General features: G+C 42.0%; 2 protein-coding genes across 2 annotated transcripts in view; one reads left to right on the top strand and one right to left on the bottom strand.

Annotated features, from left to right (window-relative positions):
* Window positions 1–8,673: 8,673 nt before the first annotated feature.
* Window positions 8,674–22,893, top strand: T265_00295 (hypothetical protein; the record flags this gene model as incomplete). Its single annotated transcript, XM_009164040.1, has 3 exons — window positions 8,674–8,902; window positions 11,052–11,287; window positions 22,401–22,893. 3 exons carry the CDS (start codon window positions 8,674–8,676, stop codon window positions 22,605–22,607), a joined length of 672 nt encoding a protein of 223 aa, XP_009162304.1.
* T265_00294 (hypothetical protein) overlaps window positions 18,160–23,389 on the bottom strand; it is a gene marked incomplete at both ends in the record, with an annotated part of 35,713 nt that continues 30,483 nt past the window's right edge. The window contains one exon of the mRNA XM_009164039.1: window positions 18,160–18,395. Within this exon, the coding sequence (XP_009162303.1) occupies window positions 18,160–18,395 (236 nt within the window). The remainder of the gene's footprint in view (window positions 18,396–23,389) is intronic.

Below are 23,389 nucleotides of genomic sequence, written 5' to 3'. Positions count from 1 at the left end.
GACACCAGTGGCATCGTCAACCGCGCAGCTGCTTTAGATTAAACACTTGTTCAAGTGAAAGTAAGAAGGCCTTCGCTGAGGAGTTATTTATTGGAAAACACCAACTGAACAGTAACAGACTATTGGACAGCGAAGCAAAACTCTCACATGCATATTATTTACGAAAACTGTGCATTCGTATTCTTCTCGAACAGGTCCTCTGAACTTTCACAGATGCTCATTGACTATCACTCAAACGTAAACGAATGCTACAAAGCGATTCCACAAATTCCGTAATCAATCTCACTTTCCAATAGACGCGAAGGGGAGTCATGAGAAAACCACATACTACTCCAGTATAGCGTCAGCACGAAGCATAAGGTTGTGTTCCTTGTACCATCGTAAAATAGACTGTTCCTGTTCGGTATCTTTCTCTCCGGATTCCGAAACCACGTTTTGCGGAAGCATCAGGTCGATTCGAAGGAACCCGATCGCATCAGTAAAGGATTGTAATCCTCGTATTTGGCTTGGCAGGCATAGGATGCCAGCAGAACCGCAGTTTCAATGGGACAGTATATCTCGCCTTTCAAAATGTTCTTCTTTACGTAGAGGTAGAATAAGCGTTGGGTAATTTCACGAATAAGTTCTGCTGTAACATTTTCCGGAAAATACTTGGCTCAGAAGTTTGAACAGAACCTTTATATGGATCAATCCGCTTGAGAATCTTTCTGTCTCAGTCAATTCGCAGGTTTGAATCCAATTGATTTACGTGATGCATTCCGAAATACCTTATTTATCGAAGACGAATGGTCTCGCAGGCCTAATTACATAATTGCATTCCCGTCGTTGCTTGCGTGATGGTAAGCTCAAGCTCAGTGTCGACATCAAGAATTTTCACAAATTAAAATTTGCTTTTAAAAAACATCACAGAATTTAAGCTCCACATTTTTAATATCCAGGTAGCTTTTTTGGCATACACAATGAAGAAGAGGAGTTTGTAAGCAACACGCCTTCGAGGAATCTGGCTTTTTATGAAAATTAATTTTCGTACGTATATCGGTATAACCAGACGAACTAGAAATCCAGAATTCAACGAAGCGTAACAACCAGCACGTATGTATTCGAATTGGCGTATATGTACAGCATATGGAATATTAAAACAAGAGAATAATGAATAGAGCAACGAATAGAGTATCAGTCATGTTCATCACACTTTCATTTGGAGAGTCAATTATCTAAGTCCTTTTCAAGAAGTAACAAAAGAACCCAAAGGAAATGTTTGATAACTGGTCTTTATTATTGTCATCAGGAAATACTAGAAAAAAGGTCGTTTGGTCACACAGTTTTATCATGAATTATGTGACGATTGCATACGTAAAAAGAGCCTTGAATGGTTTGGAGCCTGTGGCTTAATTGATGCTGCTTCACCTTTGGGGTTGGCACTTTTCCAGAATTTACTGGCGTTCGAATCTGTATACCCTTCGTCCTCAGGTCTGCCCCGAATTTCAGACACAGTTAATGTCAAAAACCTCCAGAGAAGATGTCGTTGTAGGGCACGCCGAGACATTACTCTGCCTAATGAATGACTGCGCCTTTCAGTAGCGGGTTTCTTTTTCCGCTTAACGCCGACATTTGAACCGCCTACCCTCTGAAGCGGTCCAAGCCGATGTGGAAATGTAAAAAATACTGATATCAGTTTGTCAAAAACGGAGCACTATTTTGCAGTAGCCGGTGAAGTCAAGGATGTACCGGTGGTCAAATGTGACGATACGTTTCATATATTGATCCGTCCTGAACTATCTCCCTGTATACACCGGGATTATACAGAATTTTTCACTGGGTTACCCATCGCCACCACGGTCGCCAAACACTGGGCTATGGACGAAATTAATGAACGATTGAAAGTTTACTCAATTTATCGAACTGCTTCACGGGAGTCGAGTTCTTGGAAGAGCAAATAAAGGAAAAAAGTGAAGGTGTAACGGCTGAAACTATTGATGAGGCATGTGAGTAGTCTGTGGTCTTCTCGAAGCTCCACCCCGCGTCCAATGGAAGGTGACGTTTATTACGGAACTTGGTGTTTGCAGTGTTCGCTTACAATTGTGATAGTCAATGAATATCCATGGAAGTTCAAGAAGAAGCGCGAGGGTGTCCAGCTTTTAAAAGCTATGTTAATATGAGATGTTCACTTTCTTGTTCAGCAGTTTGTAACTACTTAATTGGTGTCTGCTAATGAAAGACGTCATGGCAAAAGACTGTCCTCCTTCCATTGATAGGGCAAACTATCTTATTTGTGAAGGGCTATCCAAGATGGAGTGATGCCAAACAGGGGCTGTCCTCAGTTCTAACTCCTTCGTGCTAAATAACATCGAAGGCTTTGCGAACTAGAATGCACTGAGATCTCTCACTATGGCAGAAAAATATATAGGAACGTATTCACTCGGTTTCGAAGTCATTGGGCAGAAACTCTTTAACAAAAGCTTCTAAACATTTGTTAAGTTCTCACGAATGTCCTGAATTTCCGCGCACCCAAATCACCAAATTCGGGCACTTAACGTGATCGGAAGACCATAATCTGTAAACACGAAGCACAGATCAGCTTTCAGTGCAGTCTCTCAAGTCGTATGGATCCGAACAGTGGAATCATCATCATCCACAGCATGACATCAGTGTTCAACACAATATGCTTCGCTGCTGTACAGTGGATTCAATACAAACAACAACTTATAATAGAAACAAAAATCAGATTATAATTGTGTAGATTCATACTTGAGTTGGCTGAAATTCCGCTTGCAGTTATTATAAATCTAAGGGCAAATGAATGCCCTAATTATTGCGTTCGAACACCAGTTCTGTGTTGTGGACATATGCGCAGTGTTCGTCAAGTGAGCCAACCCCATCTGATTCGAACACGGACTGATATAACGTGTCGCGGCAACGTTTTGGGAAGACGTAATCGTCACAGGTATTCATCTGACCATACGTCTACATAGGTTTGGAAGAATAAAGCACTGAACAGCATCATTTGTATCCCTACTCAGGTGGCCCAAATGTATGAGTTAGATCAATAAGTGACTGTTAAGAGGTGAGTAAATGACTGGAGGTTTGACAACCTTGCGGTGCATGTTGAGTGAACCTAGTACCTCTCTGATTCATTGGAATAGTAGCAGATATATGAACACTTTGATAGCGACGATAAGCTGGAATAGTGTATCTTTTAATGTAAAAACTGATTCTACTGCTTCCCGAAGAGTAGGTATGATGCAAACAGGTGACATCCACGGAAGCCTGGTTAGCACTCAACCTGTCAAGGATAGAGTAGGGTCACCAACATGCCACGCGCCTGGACTTCTTGAAGACAGAATGATTCCGCTTCGGTATGAATCTTCATGCGACCATCAAAAATGATCCCTCTTCTCCCAAAAGGCATCTAATTCTATTAATGATCGACACAAGAGAGTTACACGTGAGCAATCACCAGTCACCAGAAAATTAAATGATACGTGAGTTATAACTAAACAAATTTCATGGCTTTATGTCTTTAAAGTGTGGAAGTTCGGTCAGGACTGTAATTTACACCAAACACCTCAAATCTCCACTACTCCTACGTCTTGTCTGAGCTACGAACACTCAACTCTAACATAGACTGGTCAGGTCATTTGTGATGTCATCTAGACTCAAAGCCCCCTCAGCTTATCTCGTTTTAAGGGATGTAAAATTCCACCTCAAACACTTGGGGTACAAGTAAATTGTTGAAGGGAATGGAACCGTTCACCTGGGCTAATCTCTTTCTGAGGCAGTTGGGGATAGAAGCGGCAGGAGTGTGTCAGTTATACGGGAAATTCTTCGACTGTTTTGCTGTCTTGGGTTATCAGCGCTAACAAACAAAAGAAACACCTTTCGTTCCCACGTTACCCAAAACTTCAACTTTGCTTGTTTGTTCTGCTCTTTTGTCTTTTAAAACGTTTCGGCAACCAACTAATCAGATGATATGATGCACCGTTCGTTTTCTTGCAAACCGTACCCGACGAGACATTCAATGCACTTCGTACCGTTGTTTTTAGTGTCAAAACTTCTGAACACGTAAAAAACTTGATGGCGGACATCCTGTAGAGAAACGACTATCCGGGATGGTTCCCACTGCACCGCAGCGAAACTTATTCGCTAGCTGAGGTAAAATTAGTCTCCGGTAATTACTAGTTCGTGTCATTTTTCACTTATCAAATTCTTCCACTGGCCTGACGAAGCTCATGATTACAGCGGTCAAGATGTCTGCGCAACTACTTTTGTCGCTGAAATCAAGAAATACGCCCTTAACACTCATCGAATCATCCTCATAAGTACTGTCTACGTTTGATTGTATTTACCCCTGCATCCGCAACTTAGCTTAAGGGAAATCTTGGAAAAGTGAAAGGTAACTTGAAGCACGAGTAAAAGAATATGCTTACATTCCCACCTTAGAGGAAAAACCAACGATCAACAGGCCGACTGAATACGGTAACTTACGTTTTCACGTTTGACTGAATTCCCGCTTTTCCCACATCGAAATACCTTGTCCATTGTAGCAATCAGGGTGAGATTTCCTGCGCCCCCAGGTTCATCACAACAATTAAACTACCCGATTTGTTTTTTTATTCTGAGGTTTTGATGGTAAAACAACCTAGGCCTCTAATATACTTTCAATCGCAAAATAACCTTACTAGAGTTTGCAGCCACTGTGGCCCATGATCTGGGTACATGATGCAGTCATATACACTGTGTTTCCCCTTCAGAATCTGAAATTTTGTTTTCCAATGCCGATCTGTGCTATCATCCATTCGTTAACTACTTGACGTGTATTGCTCTCAAAGCGACACTATTCTGCTTTATGCAGGCCAAATTTGACGGAACCAACCTTATGCGAGAACTTGCACGTATTAAAATACACTGACTGCTGCTTACTAGGGAAATTTTGTTCGGACCGTCCGTTGCCTTCTTTTAGGACCATCATTTGCAAGATAAACCTGTGTAGTTTTGTCAAGGGACGCCACAGTGGGGTATAGTTGATGTGAGGTGGCCTTATGGACTTGAGCATCCTTATCTAAAGTATCTTTACCGAATCTCACCAACAGAAGAACTAATCATTCAGTAATTGCATAGCAGTCCTCACCAATGAGTCAGGAATTGCTTTGTTTATGTGATCGGCCAGACCATAAGGTTTTATGATGCACTCAGACGATAGTTACCATCTTGAGATAATCTCGACCACTATTTACACAAGCTGATTTTCGCTTAAACGTCTTTGTGTGCAGGAGCTTCACTTGAAAGCGCATGCAGAAAGAGTTAAAAGGGCAACGTTAAATCGTGCTTCCATGTGAGGACGTCTGTTCCGATGGATTTCGTTCGACAAGAAATGATTCTACATGTTTTCATACAACAGTTGATTTCATGCTCGGAATGATGAGGATTGGGTGGCATTGTCTGCATACTAATTGTTTGTGACATGACTCCAAAGATTAACGACTGTTTCAATGCACTACTGTGTCTTTATATTTCAGACTAAATCGGCTCAGCAGGTTTTAGTGGAAAGGCCTTCGTAGAGAGTTTTGTACGATTGATACAAGGCGTACTGATGTCCATTCGAAGAATTTCGCTAACTCCAAGAACATTGTCTTCGGCCTGCATTTCGTAGGTAAGGTGAACCTAGGCTAGAGAGCTGAAAGTACTTTAAAGCCACTACCACCTTGCCGGAAATCATCGATGGTGCGCCCCTGGGGAGTCTAGAAACGGTCAAGCTATTCAGCCGTTGAGCATCAGAGTGTGCAATCAAAGTTCGCTCATCAGTGTTGCAAATAGCTCAAATTTAAACAGGGTAGCGTCACTTAACTCTCCGATGTGCACCTCGCGGTCGCATTTTGAGTAAATGCATGTCCTGAGATGGACAAGAATTTTTCTTTTTTGAGTGGTTTATCAATAAGTCTGTGTAATGGAGAAGCTTCAGGTGTTCCAGTCGGGTGTTCATCCCTCAAGAGAAGCTAAACTTGGTCGCTCACCCAGAGTGTATTGGACAACAAGCAACTGTTTCTAAATCATCACATCACTTTATATTATTAATTTGGACGATGCGATTCATTCCCATATTTTGGTTTCAATCGGTACGTTATAATATCCTTTTAAAGTTCATTACGGTATTTGTACAAACATGCTTTAAGACCCAGAAAATTAAACAGAGGATACATCGATACTATACTCTGACAGGTACAGAGGTAAGCAGAAGCGGAATCTATGTGATTTGTCGTGTTCACGACCTTCACTAGAATACGCACTGTGCGGCTTTGCTTTTCTGACATCAGTCTGAAGTCACCTTCTTATTATCCAGTCTCCCTGGCCACTTGTGCCCCCTAGGTTTTTTCCTAACACGCATGAGATACCACTCCAGTTCTTGTTTACAGAAGAGATGTGATATTCTGTCAACCTATTATTCTCAGGAGGCGCACTGATGGTACCTCCTCTTATGTTGATGAATCGTTTGCAAGTCAGCTGCCAAGCTCGGCGATGAAGATCAAGATCAACAGTTATGGATTAACAAACATAATAAATGTTCATCAGCACGAACTTTGTACAAGAATGTTGTAGAGTGTATTGGTAACCTTATCCTAGAAATCACCAAACCTTCTGTCCACATCTTTCTGTGTTATTGTCCCTCATGAGTTTTCTACACAAAAGTGTTTCATGCGCCTCAATCCAATCTACAGAAAACAGATTAATCGAACTAATAAAACCTTCCGGTTGACATAACACCACAGATCCTCTCAGTCTCTGATTTTGTAGCGTTCTGTGATGTTGTTTGACATTTTCATGCACCGTACCAAGGTTACTTTTCAAGAAGTACTTGGCAGTTACTTATTTATTAATTTTAGTTACCTATTTTATTTATTTAGGTTTGACTGATTTACCTAATATCACAAAAACCAGAAACAGTCTTGAAAAATATATATGGAATCAGCCGTCAATTTTCAGTATTCTGTTTTTTAATATGCTCGTTGACGCCACTTTTATGCGAAAGAAACAGTAAATGAAGATCCATGAATTTTGGACCATATTCTCTTTTAAATGCGTTATTTTTCTGAATTCAATGGGCCCAGACCGGTCAGTCTTGAATATAAGCGACGCGAAAGGTGGATAAGTACGAACATCTAGAGTTGAATAGCAATAAAAAAGCAATTTTTTTAATTTTGTGTAACACGCCATTCTTGGGAGAAAATGGATTTCTGAAGTTATGTTTAGAAAGTTGTGTTCACAGTGTTGGGCTGTCATCAGAGAGGGGTCCGATTTCTCTTGCGTCTGTTTGTGTAATTATTCAATTCCATTGGTTGCTGACCGGTGGCTGTTAATTATTCAATTCCATTGGTTGCTGACCAGGTGGCTGTTGATCTGTTCGCCGAGCTTGGCAATTGGCTTGCAAACGAGGTGACATCATCAGTGCGCAACTATTTGTTGTTGTCCGAAGGAAACTGAATTATCATCTTTTTGGAATACTGTGCAGGGAATTCAAAAAGTCGGTGAGGTCATCTGTTGGGAGCCTTCTCCAAAAGGATATACTGGTCGTCACAAAAGTTTCCATGCACTTTGATAATGAGTGGAATAAGATCTAATTCTTGGTCAAGGTTTGATGCGGCCCCTCTTGAATAACTGACACATTGATACATTGATACATTACGGTAGGGGAAATAGGGCATCAATGAAGTCTGTCAGCCACAGGTATTTTTTCCAGGACTAGACAAGATGCACTGAATTGAACAGTGGAAGTATTTTTCATTATAAAACATTTTAGCGACTATTTCAATCCATTTGCTCACACCATCGTACCTGTCTGTCTTGTGTTAACTACATAGGACTTTTCAAATTAGCTACAATTCCGTATTTCAAGAAGAACTTACTGCCAGTCCTTCTTGATATAAATGAAAACTCCTACGAAGAAGTTGACTATTCCGGAGCTATTCCAGGACTTCTGGACCAATTTCTCACATCAGATAAGAAAATGTATCAAAAGGAGTAATAACCCTAATTTATTTCTGAATAGCTGCACACATATTTTCGGGTTCTGTTACAGCTCCTCTCCTCTGTAACCACGTTGGCGGATTCCAGGTTTGAGGGAAGAACACAGGACAAAGTTAAAAATTTTCCGTTGTAGGTTGAGGACATAAATTTCAGGTGCTCTGCTTTGGGCTTAAAGTAACTAGTTTTTCGCCGTTTTGTTTGTCGTTGCTGATCTACATTTGATCAGCACATTTTCCAGACATTGGTTCTGAACTCGGAGTATGAGCCTTCATCACCGAACTGCTACCTGAATGATTCTTGAAACATTTTAATGTCATTGCCTAGCAATTATTCATTCATCAGCCCAGGCATAATGACTTTTAGCCACAGCCCAAAATGGAATTCGGTTGACCATAGTTATGTTCAAATCCCCAGGCGCTCAACCATGCTGTACTTACTTATTTTCCTCTCAGTCTGTCGACAGCCTGTCGCCTTCCCGAAGGTCGCAAGCATTTCGAAAATCCTGATAGGTGATTGGGCTAACTTGCCAGCAAAAAATAATTGGCTTATCTGATTGGTTGGCTTGTCAGAAGCCGCGCGCTTCTACACTTGTGGCGTCTCGTACAGGCGGTGAGTGTAATCATAAAATCTTGATATGGAAGGACTGGACTCGTTATGCAGCTTGTGACTGTTGTCTGGTTATTCGCGTTTCTTCACTGCTGGACAAGATTAGGCGGTGTTGCGCAAACGTCCGACACATCATGTCATTTGCAGCTGGAGTGCACCGGAACTACCGAGACAGGGCCAGGGCGTGTGAGGATACCTGTCCGATCTGCTCGGGGCCCCATAGGACCTACGGGAGAACGAGGCCTGACCGGACCTCCTGGACCTCAAGGACCAGCAGGTGAGATTTCACTCTAATTTCTAAACACCAGAGATCATAGCTTATGGGTGTAAATAACGCCAATACTTCTCGAATTTTAAGCTCGAAAAATGCAACTAGTTGGACTTAACATTTCGCGTTTTTTCCTCATCTCACGGTTGATCAAATGTGTAGTGCTTCTGCAACAAGGTTCTAATACATCGTGCTTATTATTAATTCGACTAAGCGAGAAGTACCCAAATAAGCTGACCGAAGCTCGGGCTATGTGAAGTCTAAAATTTCAGCTGAATTTTCCGAAACAGCAATTGAATCTCGGGTAGTATAGATGAAACACTATCCATATGGTTGTTGAAAGCCGTCCTACAGCCCACAACCGGTTTCGCCCCTTTTTTGGGTTCATCAGGTCTGCGTAGATTCCGAGCTTCCGTCAATCCTGCATTCTGCTCAGGCCAAAATTGCACGAAACCTGACAAATACCAGTCTGGTTTCTTCAGACGTCCCACTCGAAACTCAGCTGAATCTCTCATTTATGGTGTTGTTCAACTGGTGCTGCTCCTAGCCCTTTCATGTTTCATTTGGTACGACATTTGAAATGTTGCCGTACGTTGTATGGACTCAGCACACAACTCACAAAGCTTTTGAAAACATTTCAACAGCCCATGAATGGTTTCACCCTTCTCGGCACTCATCGAGTAGGCATAGCCCCCGAGTTTCCGTCAAACTCATGTTCTAGATGAACACAAACTGTACGATATGCGAGACTCACAATCACAACTCGAACAGTGTCACAGACAAGAGATTCAGCTGGCATTCAAGTGATCTCTCGTGAAAAGTGAAATGGCGTGAGAATTCCAAAAAGAATAAATCAAAATATGGGCTGCACACTACGCTAGCTCTCGGAACGTTCGTCAGTTGAACAGACGATGGCGTAGATTGCATCTAAAGAAGAAACACCATTGGATAGCAGAAAAAGCTTCAGCCTTTGCGACGCTCATGTCGCATTGAGATTGAAGAACACATTTCACTTGGACAAGCCCTGAATCTATATTTTACCGACACTCAAAAGAGGCCAACTTTATGTGAAATGGCTGTTCCTAGATGTCATAGAAATTTCGTTCTATTATTTTCCGTCATTTCAGAATGCTTTGTTTTAGCGTACAGCGAAGCTCACATAATGTGTATCACTGTAGGTTGGCACCCTCTGTAGACCGACTACTTTAATCAGTCCTCTTAATACATGCTATAGCTCATTGTGCTTGTAATGACTGGGAAGCAAATACGTCCAGCCAGAACGGACTGCATTGTCCATGCTCTAAAGCCAAACTAAGCAGTGCAGTGAATCACATTAACTCCTATAATATTCATTTGTTTGCCAGCAGGCATTGTAAAGGAGCTTTACTACACGACAGATATCCTAGATGTTGCTGACTGATGTCGTTATGCGAATAACTTACATATACTTGAGCTACATTGGAAATGTGCTCTCAAACGGATTACTTTTATTCTTTAAACGTCACGTGAAATCAGAGTAATCGTTGTGCAATCAAAGGTGAGGATGATTGTGACAAACCCGGACAAACTCCTACTAATAATTTGATAAACGGTGAAACAGTGGAAAACCTGTAAGTTTTGAGGACTAACATAAGCTCTGTTCAGTTATCTTAGCAGTCTTACTACATCAGACTACTTCCAATTAAGAAATCAAAGATGACTGATTGACTCAACACGATTCCACTGTCCGCCTACAGGACGGAATAAACCAATGTTTTCAATCAAAAAATTAATTAAATCCTTAACCCACCTTTTTGAAATTTGTTCCGAGAACCAATGCTTGTTAAACTTCCGTCCTTCCTAATTTTAAAGACATTTGCCAAAAGGATTAAATTCATAAGCTAATTAATTGTCAGAACTTCCTGAGTGGTTTTAGACAAAAAGCATTATGCAATAGCGTTTAGTGTACTTGGAGACCGCCGTCTCAACAAAACCTCGTACAAAAATTCGCCTAGTTTCTGGTTCAGATTTGTGAGTACGCTTCAGAAATGTGGCCATAGCTTCCATGTGCTGCAGATCCAGGTGAAAAATGGCGCCAGATAATATCTGTCAACGATATGTTGTCCCAGGAAATTTAAGCGACTGGCTACATACTTCATCGCTCCCTCATTTTGCTCAGGCTTAGTAACTTCGAGTCGGACGGTCGGCATACCAAGTGAATATCAAATAGCATTCTACGCTGGGCTGACTGAGAGCATTGAAGCGAAGCCCACCACAAAAGATTGTCCACTTATTTTCGATGCTGTCGTACTCAACCTTGGAGGAGGATACAATGCAACAGCCGGCCAGTTCACTGCTCCCGTAGCTGGCGTGTACGTGTTTGTCTTGGTCCTGTCCGCACAGAGTTACGAAAAGGTGGGTTTACTGATGGGTTTTCTCTTTTTGCACAGATTGTTCACGTTTTTAGGACCTTAACTGATCCACTCAAATTGCATGTCACAATGCATTACATCATAGCATCTATCCGGGTGCTGATAGATATACCCGAGGCTATCTATCATCAAGTGCCTGACGGTGGCTACTCTCAAAAAGTACAGTTCACGCTGACTATAGCACTTACTGATAGTGTAAGTCGACGCCATGGATCCACTTGAGTAAATGGAGAGCTCGTGCTAGCAAATAAGTCCTTGTCTCGATAGGTAGTACTGTTTAGGGGAGAGAAACCTATACTCGAGATTCTGTAACCACCTGAGGAATGAACGTTTGATGAAAACGACTTAAAATTACGGATAAGCAAACATTAACAAAGAGTTACACACGCTGACAAATGGCTTCAATAAGCGACAGACTGATGTGTTCCATTAGATCAGATCGAATTGCCCTATAGCATTTACTCAAAAGATTGAAACATCTGATGATGCTTCAGCAAGTTCAGCGAAGAAGAGGAAGAGGCCCGTAGTAGTATCGGTAGGACTCGATTCCACAGTGCTCCTCAGGCTCTGCTCACCAGGTTCCTGAGAGTTTACAAACTTACGTTCCCCAAACTGTGGTCTCTGATCCCAGGTGGGGAAACAGCTCTCCAGCCATCAAGTAAAACTGATTTCACAAGTTGGCTTAACTAAGTTTACCATATCCCGGTTTAAGTTTGGTAATTTTTCACGTTTCCTATGTTTGTTAGTGGACTCAGAGTAGCCTCTCTCTTACCACTTTTCTGATGCCCAACTGCACAACTTAAACAAGCTGGACGTCAGTGATACATAGGAAATAAACCCTAATAAATCTTGCCCTTAATTGGCACCTCGAGTAAGAAAGTACCGGCTAAAAGTGCTCTAATACGGCTCATCATAATAAAGGCGAATAAAAGTCTCATTGTGTTACAGTAAACAACCGTCTAAATTTGTGATAATCATAAAGAGAACGCAACTGATCATATCCACGTTGTGTAACGAAATATCAGATGCCATAAACGACAACCCCTTATGTGACTGATTTCCTTGTGTTCTGTCACTCATTTGGCTTAAGTTCGAAAATAAGGCTGTCTTTTACACAGAATTAACCTAACACATGTTTATTACCTTGTGTTTGGTAAGACAAAATAGTCATCGCGATATACACTCGTTTGCGCAGCAGTTTGGTTTTAACGTGAGACTCGATCGAATCCTGGCTAAAACTATCTCTCTCTCTGGGTTGCAAATGAGTGCGTTTTGTGAATCTCGTACAATTTGGGTTCAAGTAGAACGTAAGAGTGAAAGACAGTCGAGAACTACAATCCAGAATAGTGAAACTGGGCCTGAGCTATTTGAGGTTTTTTCGGCAAGCTTGCGAGTAGTGCTTTGTTATTTTGGACCTTGGACAAATCCGAAGAACGGCGAGCACCGGACTCTCATAGTGGTTTTTAGACCGATCATCATGGAACGTAACCACATACAACGACACCAAGCTACAACCCGTGCTGGTGAAATAATCGTACGCTAGGAAGGAAGAGCACAAAAGGATGGCAAACACTTCCACAGTAAGTTGCACTATTCGATTCACTGATTTGGAATAAGGACTGTAGCATTATTATGCTTTGTAATTATTTTTTAAAAAGCTTGTAGATTATTAGAGTGCTGCACTGCCAACACAGACTACAAAAACATGAGATATCCGTTTCGTTGTTTTTGAAATAGCGTACGACTATGATTGGGGTACCTCCTGGCCAGTTTGACAGCTTAGCAAGACGTGTAAACTAAATGTGCTTAAAGAACAAGCGTAAAATCAGAGTTGCACCACAAGGAGTTTTCCATTTGGAGAGATTTACGGCAGCTCTGTGTGCCCGCAGTGTTTAACTTTAGCGTTGAGTTCGGTGAAGGTCCTCTGTTTATTCGAAAAAATGTTTAAAATTAAAAGCTTGATGTCTGTTTTTACGATAATTTCAGTCAACAATCCCAAAAACAGCCTCAAGTTAATATTTCAGAGTGACAAGAAACATAGGTTTATCACTGGTAAGCTGTTTTACACTTTAGTTCCACCTCAACGGATCAGCAAAATGCTTGAAAATAACAGGCAGACCTTATGCTTTATTTTAAATAATGTACAGTGTACGTATTTAGAAGACAAGTGAAGCCATAACACCTCAAGAATAAAAGGTAGGGACTCTTGCGACAAATATGAATGTCATACCTTAATATTAAAACTTTTCGTTAGGTTCGAGTCCCTTTAAATTAGGTGACTGACACCCGAACGTAGAGAGTTAAATGCTGAATTAATGCCATGGGTGGGGGAGCGCACTGGACCATACTTACCTACAGATCTTAATTTATTATTCTATTCTTCAATGGGCTAACAGGTTACAGCGCGCAGAATTACAAACCACCAGATCATATCTTAGTACCGCTTGTCTTACAAAATGCAGTCACTTCATGGATGTACTTACACCGGACAGCTAAAATTTTAAGCACCATACACCTGATAGCAAGACGTCAATACTTAACAATATTTAACATTCCAACGACCGTATTTGCTTTACTTTGGGTGAATGGAGTCTCCTTCATGTATATCATGTATATCAATTTGGCTTTGACAGAAGACTCCCTGGAACCCAGCTGAATCTCTCGTTTTTCGTCTTGGATATTCTGCTTCTTTGGCTAAATGAAAGTTTGACTGACACAATGTTAATTTTTCACTAATCTGAAGTCATCTGCTGTCTCTCACCCAGCCTTATCAGGCGCACCGTTTGCCAATTGAATATCGTGTTGGAATAGCGAACAGTTTGCAAAAAAAATCCGAGTAATCTTCAGCATATTTATACATACTGTGGCTTCGTTTGCGTTGTGCAATCTACAGTACAACTAAAAGAACGAACAAATTGATCTAAACTGTATTCTCCGGCCTGAATAGTGGACATCAAGATCAATCCGCCCATCGCTTCATGGAAATCAAGTCAACTTTGATGCCGTGAAAATCCCTCTGTTTATTACGAATACTACCGAACCGAGTCAGTTTGATTGTGTTGGGCTAGCCACTGTCTGATCTGGCTGAACCCATAAAACAAAAGATGTTCACATACAACAGGCCGCAAGTCACGTGATACTCTGGTTTGATGATGGGCTAACATCCTGCCACATCAAACTATGCCGACGGATCTAAGAGCACACTGCTTAGGGCTATACCCGGTTCACACTGAACCGCGTATAAAACCACTGAAAGTGATGTACCTGATGCGAACCATTGTGAATCAGTTCGATGAAGAACAGAAAAAAGCATCAGAATGTCTACCAGATTATCCACAATTACAGAATCAACTACATGGTTGAAACTCGCAGAGTAGGGAAGCCTGGTGACCCATAACACGCACAATAATACCCAAATGCAAGCTGACTACCGCTCGTCTTCCTCCGTGGTTAAACCATCGGACAATCTCATTTAACATATCAATTATGTAGCCACCAGGTTCCTCACCGAAACTACCAGAAGCCTCCGAACTCAGTTTGAAAGTGGTATTCAAATTCTTCTACAAGCGAAAATCTTCATTTTATTCTAGCAACAATAGGTGACGAAAAATAATCCAACAGAGAAGCGCTGCAAGATGAGGTTAGAAGATCAACCAAGTCCTACAAATACCACTACTGCCCTGCCCATTCACTCAGTCGTCAAAAATGAATTGACGCATGCCGCTAAGATAATCCGTGGAAAATAAACTGATCACACGGTCACATAACATTGAAATCTCCACTGTTACTAAACAAAGTGGATTTTGGAAGGTCAAACTTTACCCATGAGTGAAGAACAAAAATGGAATGTTTCGGAGTGATCAGTTTCTTTTCCGCTCTTGAGAAGAAACGAAACTGCACGGACTCTACACTGCCACCTCCTAGGTAGAAGTGTGACGTTTGAGGTGCACACAGAAATAAGGGTGGAATGGTTGCGGGAATTTTCTTGAGTTCTTCACTTATCCATCTGCAGGAGCTTACGAGTAGTACCCAATAATCAAATCTAAGATTGCTCTCTTTTAGAGGCATAGGATTCTTAGAATATTACTTTGTTCAGACGACTGAGGTCGACAAGACTTTTTGAGAAGTGTCTAATGTGTCCTCCGCCTGAATTTAATGGATTTTTTCATAATTGGAATTTTCGTCTAAATCGGTTCACAATGGGCGCGTTGTGAAGTTAGATTTGGACACAGTGGAGGTCTAACGCTGTCAAACATCACATCGAAGGTTTCAGGTCACTGATCAAAATCCGTCATTCAAAGTAGTTGTAAGCTTGGATAGTGAAGTACGTGGTACTTGTGTGACCGGCCTGCTAGCTGAAATTAAGCCAGTGTACCCGTGCTCAATGTTATGATAAGATTTATGCGGAGTCTTCTGACCAAGCGACTACTCCCCTAAGTTCGGCTGGACAAACGTACGTAAGTTGTCAATGGCACTCATACAGCGACATAAAAACGCATGAAATCAGCCGGTACGTGACGCACTAACTTATTTCCTCCATTTCTTGAAGTATGGGACCTCTTTCAACAAGTTGAGGTTGTTCCTAAATAACTGTAAGGCTTGTGGAAGTGATGCTTAAAATCGGATAAGTGTTGATTTTTAAGACACGCGAATGTTCTATGTATGGACTTTTAAGACTGTTTCAGTTTTCATTTCCTGAAGGCGTCGGGCAGTTTCGAAAACGGGCCACACGACAGAAGCTAAAGGATGGAACCGATACTGGGTGTCAATGCGAGCTTTTTGAAATATTCTTATGATTGGTTGACTGGAATGTCAAACAATGGACACCGTGATTTGGGGTCCTTGAGGTACAATCAAGAAGGTTCATCTGGTAAAGCTGCCGACCAACTGAATTTTGTAGGTCACATGGAAGTCTTTTTGATGATAGCGGGTGGCCCAGATGTCCTTTTTGGCTATTGGTAAAGGTCGTCATTCAGTACCACAGGTTTTGAAAAGTCTTCATTTACGGAGTTTGCGAGATACCCTAGCAGTACTCATCACTATCTTTTACGATGCTTGAGAATCCAAAGCGTATTGACAGTATTCGTCACACCAGTGGGTGGAAGGAACGTTTGGGTGGAGACGGTCGAGGCTGGGTCAGCAAACAGCAAATTTAGGTTCCCTCTTTTATTAACCTGCTGGCAAAACAAAACAAGCAGTAGTAAACAAAAATTGGTATGTTCAGGACTAATATAAATATCACATTATCCTTAGCTCATACTGTGCTGATTGCACACCCGATAATTCCATAGCTATAGGTGTTTAGTGAATCTTTGCATTAAGCGCACGATGGGACACGGTCGTTACAATCTAAGAATACTACCGCACATTTGCTCACTTAAACAGTTTATCAGTTTCCGTCCATGGCTGAATAAAACGTTCGAACCAACTGCTCCGAAAAGTTTTGCCATCCAACGCTTGTCTCCCAAAAGTTATACAAATCTTTTTCAAGCCTAAATGAAATCTCGTCCACTGTCAGTGAACAGCTCCTACTTCCAACATCTTTCGCGTCCGGAGACTAAAAAGGATGAGGTGTTCGCGTGACAAACAAACATTGTGGATAGTAAGAAAGAACAGATCGGCTTGGTTGTGATGCTTATCTGGAACATCAATCCTTTACCGACTTCACACACACCCACATAAACCCAAAACAGATGAGACAACCCAAGTAATGAGTCGTTTGTAAAACAGATGTAAAACTCACGATATTCGACGATTTTGGAGAAAACCAAGCTATACTTGGGAGAAAATGAATACTTGAACTTCCATTCAGCGAAGGCATTCGGTTATCAGTTTTTTCCTATCGATTTCACATCAACGGAGCAGTATTTTGTCCCTTGTTTACACTTGTGTACACCCACCCCGTACGCTTCTCTGTCATAGCATAAATCCACCCTGGTCCCAAAAAACTTGAGTCACTCACAGTAAAATCTCCACAAGATTGATTGATCAGTATTGTGCGTGGCAGAATGGCGTTCGCCAGATTGTCATGCCGGCAAAACCATTTTAGAGGAGGAAGAAAACACAAAATTGACCAATTTTGCTGTGCTTGCCTGTCATTCGATGATCACTCGGGTGCTCTCGTGGTGTGGATGACTCGTTAGGAATCTTTAATTTACGAACAACTTCATTGAGTTTTTCAGAATTAAATACACACACACACACACACAAGAGTAGTCTTGTGAACAGAAAGCAGGAGCGACCATAAAACTACTGCTGAGCTATACTTAATCTTTAAAATTTCTACTCATTTTGAGAATGGTTTTGCATCTCCAGTTAAGCCATGAATGTCAGATATTTTTTACACGAATCTACACTAGGCAGTTATTCACTCAGTAAGTGTCCACACAGAACTTTGTTTGTTTCAGCCTTAATCTTAACCACACCAACGTCAAAACTTTGGCACCAAATGTATCACATGCTGCCGTGATGCGTAAGAAAGTGTGATGTACATCTGAATTGGCACATAAAATGAAACTCGCATCATTTTTAGTACTCAGACTCTCCGTTGTTTTATGATGTCTCAAAAAGACCTTGATGTTATTCGGTGAGAAGTCGACATGAGTATTCAGGAGAAAAGCGGTCTACTATGGTACGAATCCTGAACGGTGCGCAACACACCCCTCAACCTACTTAATGCTGAGTCATCCTCGGATTGACATTGAGTTTCCTGCCCTACTATCTTAAGAACTTAACTGGGACTAAGTTTTGCGAATGCTGCAAGCCCACTATGCTAAAGGTTGCGAGCTTGCGTCTTCCATGACACAAAGGATGGATCCAATACATTTATTGGTTGACATTTCCTATCCATAAAAATCATTCGGCTGTAGCATGCTTCAGGTGCCTAACTGCCATGCCACCCGAAGGAAGCACGAGGGCTGGGATACTGCCACGTTGCACAAGCCCAGAGAGGGAAAGTTGAGAAGCAGAGGTCGGTTTCGAACCACAGATCTTTTGGCCAGTAAATTNAAGTCGAGAAGCAGAGGTCGGTTTCGAACCACAGATCTTTTGGCCAGTAAATTCGAGCTCCAACAACTGAGCCATCTCGCCCCCTATCCACAATCATGAGTTTTATCATCGTGAAACCTAACCACAGATATACAACCAGCGTCGTACAGAAACAACACAATGAATCGGTACGCCATGAAGCAGAATACGGTCTTTGCCGTTGTCGAAGTTTGAAGTGACAATTATCCGAAGATCGGTATGAATTAAGCTCAGGCATCCCCAAAACTTCAGTTGGCAACATTGTTGGACCTTGGTAATTAATTGCCCATCACCTTGGATGCAACTTTTTTAGGTACCCCGCATCCCGACTTTATATTCCACCGCCATTGCGTGTTTTCCTTCTCGTTGTCCTTTATGATATTTTCAACGATAAGTAACTTTCATGTAATACTCTGATTGCTTTCAACATTCCAGTGATTGTCTATATTACTCGTGCGTTATCGGGTATTTCACACCGGTAGGTATCGCAAACCGCCGGTCAAACTGTTGAAGTAGAGTTCGCCACGATCGAATAGTATTGGCAGCAACCGATGATGAAAAACCAGGTTGACTCGCCGCAAGACCTTATGATGAAAAATGCATTGTATGCTACGAGTTCCATCCTGAATGGGACTTGTCAAGTGGGCGCAGTGGGATCGGCCTCGTCAATTTGGCTGAGGAGCTTCACCCTTTATGGTAATGTTACACTGACACTAACCACAACGGCGACGCATCAGAGTCAGGGCGAGTTCCGAGTTAAGAATTGCCACCATTATTACTATCTCCAATCACTCCAAAAGAGGGGCACTTGATGCGCAAGCGCAAACGTCCAGTGTAAAATGACGAAGTTGGATTGATGACGCAGAGAGTACGCTAGCAGATATTCTATCGTTGTGGTAGCTATCCTTTTGGATGTCCCATGCGCCAATGAGTGACGCTGCGTCGCTGCAAACGCCCCAAAGACGTGTCTGGAAATTTGCTTCATCCGCAGCGCCATTCGAGTTCCCATACATCTGTCCAACCCTTTTAAAGTGTACTGTAATACGGCAATGACGTCACAGTATATTCGTACTGATGGAAAAAAAGTTTCTTTTCACGTTCACAGAGGTTGTCAGAGTCCTCATTGACACTCGTGACCTGATGCAACAGAACTAAGTCTACGTATAGTACTGCATTCGATGCCGACCTAAAAAAGCTGGGATAGAATTCCTCATGCAAGCAAAGTAAACGAAAAACCGGTTGTATATCAGGCGGCCTCAGACGGAGGAAAACCTATGTACAACACTGTCCATAGCAGATAGCCCTTAATTCTGCACTAGAAGAAGCCTATTCTGGCAGTTGGAGGGACATGAATAACAAGGGTACTTACTCTACGACATCACATGATTTTTGGAAACAATCCTTGCCACAATGTTTATATCTCAAGGAAAAGCCGTGCGAATTCCTACACAAACTAAGCAAGCGGAACTTCCATAAGGTAGGGATGACCATTAACACTTAGGTATTCTGGCGTAAGTTCTGGTGTTGATGGAGAGAATCCAGTTTCCGAGGAACGGGATTGTCTACTTGCCGGTCTATATAGGATATTGAGGATCTGTAACCGGAGACGTTCCTACTTCTAGAAAATCGTTTAAAAATGATCACCAACTTCATTTTCCTTATCATACTAAGATGACCATGTTTGATTCCCTTTCGGTCAGAGTCTTAAGATTGCCAAATCTTATACGCAAATGTTTTGTCAGGTGAGGCTATAAGCAAGTGCAGTGCCACAACAACAGGATAACGCTACGGAAATCCTCAACCTTCTAGAAAATAAAAGCCTCGAACATACTGCATTCGACAAATATTCTAAGTATATACCCTAATAAACTATCATAACACAATTCGCCACTGGAGAAGGATATATCGAGAGACAATCATCCAACCTATTGGATGTGAAGAGGAGTCTGCACCAGAAATGACACCGGACACTCGCCTAAAGCATTATGTGGATCCACCTCGAAGACCGAGTACATGCATCCCAACCTGGCGACCTTCCTACCACAAACACATCTGATGATCTACGACTTAAGGGGTAACGGCATAACGTGATGGATCCAGCGTAACCTTACAGGCACGTGACTGCTGTCAAAGACGTTTACGAGGTTAGACCTGGGTCTAGCACCTGAAGGATACAATTTCAATGGAACACTCATCAATGTGGTTAAAGATATTACGAACGGGTGGATAGTGTGTATGTCAAGTTCATTTACCACTTCACTGCCTTCCAAAAAATGAATACCTCAGGCATAAAGAGAGGGAGACAAGAAGCTGAGAACGGTTGTATCGCATATCAGGACCATTCAGTGAGGCTCCTAACAACTCATTGCAGCTAACTCAGCTTGGCGAGCCCAAATGTCGGCAAGAGAGACAGATGGCTGAGCGGAGGTTGAGCAACTAGACTGACAAGACTTGTCAAAGATTCCATCGATATGGAATGATCTGTCTCAGACCGGACAAGTCCAGTCATGACTAGTCTTCAAATACACACACCAAAATAAGTGTGTATTTTAAATAAGCGAGGCGAACATCGACCAATTAAGTCACCGTAAAAGACAGTTTCAAATTTATTATTATATGGATTAGCCAGCTTCATTGGCTTGCCCATCCCAAAAGTAAATCACTGGTGGAGAGTAGGTGAGTTTGCGTTCGATAAACTTTTGGTGGTAGCCCAAATGTCTGTCTACAGGCATCAGTATTCACGGTACTAAACACACCTGTTTCAGTCGATCAACTCACACATTTGATACCGTGTGTATGATAGAACATCAAAGTACACGAATGAACACGAGCGTTTTGCGCAAAACAATTGCCGTTTGAGAAAGGAATGCTCTGGAAATGTGGGAACTCTAGCAACTAACTCTCGCATCAATTTCCCGTGAGCACCATTCACTCGCAATAGATACGAAGCGCTTTTGATAAAATATCACCAGATAAGTACATTTATAAGTAGTTTACAAGGTTGAGGGGATAACAGACGAGATCTCAATGGTGAGGACTCAGTAACTGGCTCTAAAATGAGTAGTCGGGTTGGTTGGCGTCGGTAAAGTCATTGTCTTTGACAGGAGAGTGCTGATTGCAATTGCCTCTGGTGTTTCCCTATGGACCATTTAATATTTTTTAATATAGTCGGTTGGGTTATTGCATTATTATTATTGTGATATAGCCAATACTAATATATTCAATATTAATCAGATGGAATGCAACTGTTTGCCAGACTCAGCTGGCCCTTGCTTAAATACGTCACGATATAATTAGCCTCCCCTGGGAGGAATAACCGAACAGTCCGACCAAAAATGGACACTTCACCTGTTAAACTTTCATGAAAACCCACCTCTGATTCGACCAGCCAAGCGAAGCACTTCCCAAGGCTGGTATCATCCTACGCACGATAATCCGTCACACCAGCGCTTGACAGTCTGTTAGACAAGATAGTATAGCCATAATCTCACCGCTGTCCATGTTGCTGGAGTAATTCAATATTTCCGAAGAAACCTATTATTGCCTTGACCGGATAGCATTGCGCAGAGTGATTTTATTTTTCGCTAAGTTATGACCAGGCAACAGTCATATGACGGAATACATTTCACCAATGAAATCCTGAGTTTTTGTTTCAACCAGCCACTGACTTGGGCAAACTAATCTAACTACTAGTGATAATTGTGTTGAGCCAACTAATCACCAACTCCACGGCGGACACTTATCAGAACACGGGTGAGGAATTTCCCCTGGTCGTTGCCACAAAGGAGCATTTCGATCTGAACAAGCTGTCACATGGGGCTTTCTTTCGAGATTCATCAGAAGGGAGTAGGTGGAATCGGTCATGTGGTACCTTGGCTAAAGTTAAAAAAACATTAGAAACTACCCCCAAAAAGTGTTGAGCAGACTCCGAACATTGGTATGCAAAACAGGTTCTAGTGCTTCATGAAACGCGTTTTAACCAGTTCACCATTTTTTCCATCAAGACAGAGTTGATAAACCTATCATGTACTTATCCACTTCCGTTTCTCCTCTATCCATTCATTTTACAGGCCGGTGCAAAGCTTATACACAACGGTACACCCGTACTTCTCTCCTGGTGTGAAAGCACATTCTGGGCCACGGTGACCAACCAGGTAATTCTAAAACTGGATAAAGGAGACAAGGTATGGCTTCAGTGTCGGGAAGAGGCCTACCGCTTGCACGGACATATGTACAGCAATTTATCCGGCTACCTTATCTATCCAGCTACAAATTAGCTTCCAGGGTAGCAGAAGTCGAAAGTTAAAACACAAGCTGCCAGTTAAAGGTCAACACACAAGTTTTACTACTGTCATTTTTATATATTATAAAGTCGGCGTTTGTGAAAGTCTAATCCAAGAGTGCCAGAATGGCATGTCCCTCCTAATGACAAAGCAATAAAGGTCAATGTACAGCTGACAATCTTCCTCTGTTTGCACCGCGTGATCACACGACATTACAAGTAGACTCAACGAACTACAGAAATCTTAAAATTTTGAGCGTGTTGTGTTCAGTAGGACCCCTGTGGATGTGCGGAACACGTTGGAGATTCAAATGAACATGATTCTGATACGCGGATAGAAAACCTGAACTGCATTAGACGTCAAATGAACAATTTGTATTGGGTCAGGTTATCTGGAACTGTGGCTACCTGGAACGAGTGCAGTTCAGAGTTGGAAAGATGCACATACAGGGAATGAGACATGGCCCGCTGTACGAATGAGGTCGACCGAAACATGATGAAGCATAGATAACCGACATGAACGTAATTCCTCTAGAACCATATCGTACACACACTGAAAGAGGTCTGGACGTCTAGCTTTCTCCCGGTTGTGGTTGACAGTGACCGATAAAAAACCGAGTTACCGTTGCACAGCTGACCAACACTTACACCCTGCAACACAGCATAAAACACGTGCGCGCTGCACCACTGAAGGTTATTAAGTCACGTCAATTCCTAGGACGATCGAAAACAGCGGTCACTAAATCAAGTGGGTACCCTACGGCTTAGTAGCCCGCA

Source organism: Opisthorchis viverrini (assembly GCF_000715545.1).
Source record: "Opisthorchis viverrini unplaced genomic scaffold opera_v5_3, whole genome shotgun sequence".
Classification (NCBI taxonomy): domain Eukaryota; kingdom Metazoa; phylum Platyhelminthes; class Trematoda; order Opisthorchiida; family Opisthorchiidae; genus Opisthorchis; species Opisthorchis viverrini.
This window is presented reverse-complemented; position numbering and strand designations above follow the sequence as displayed.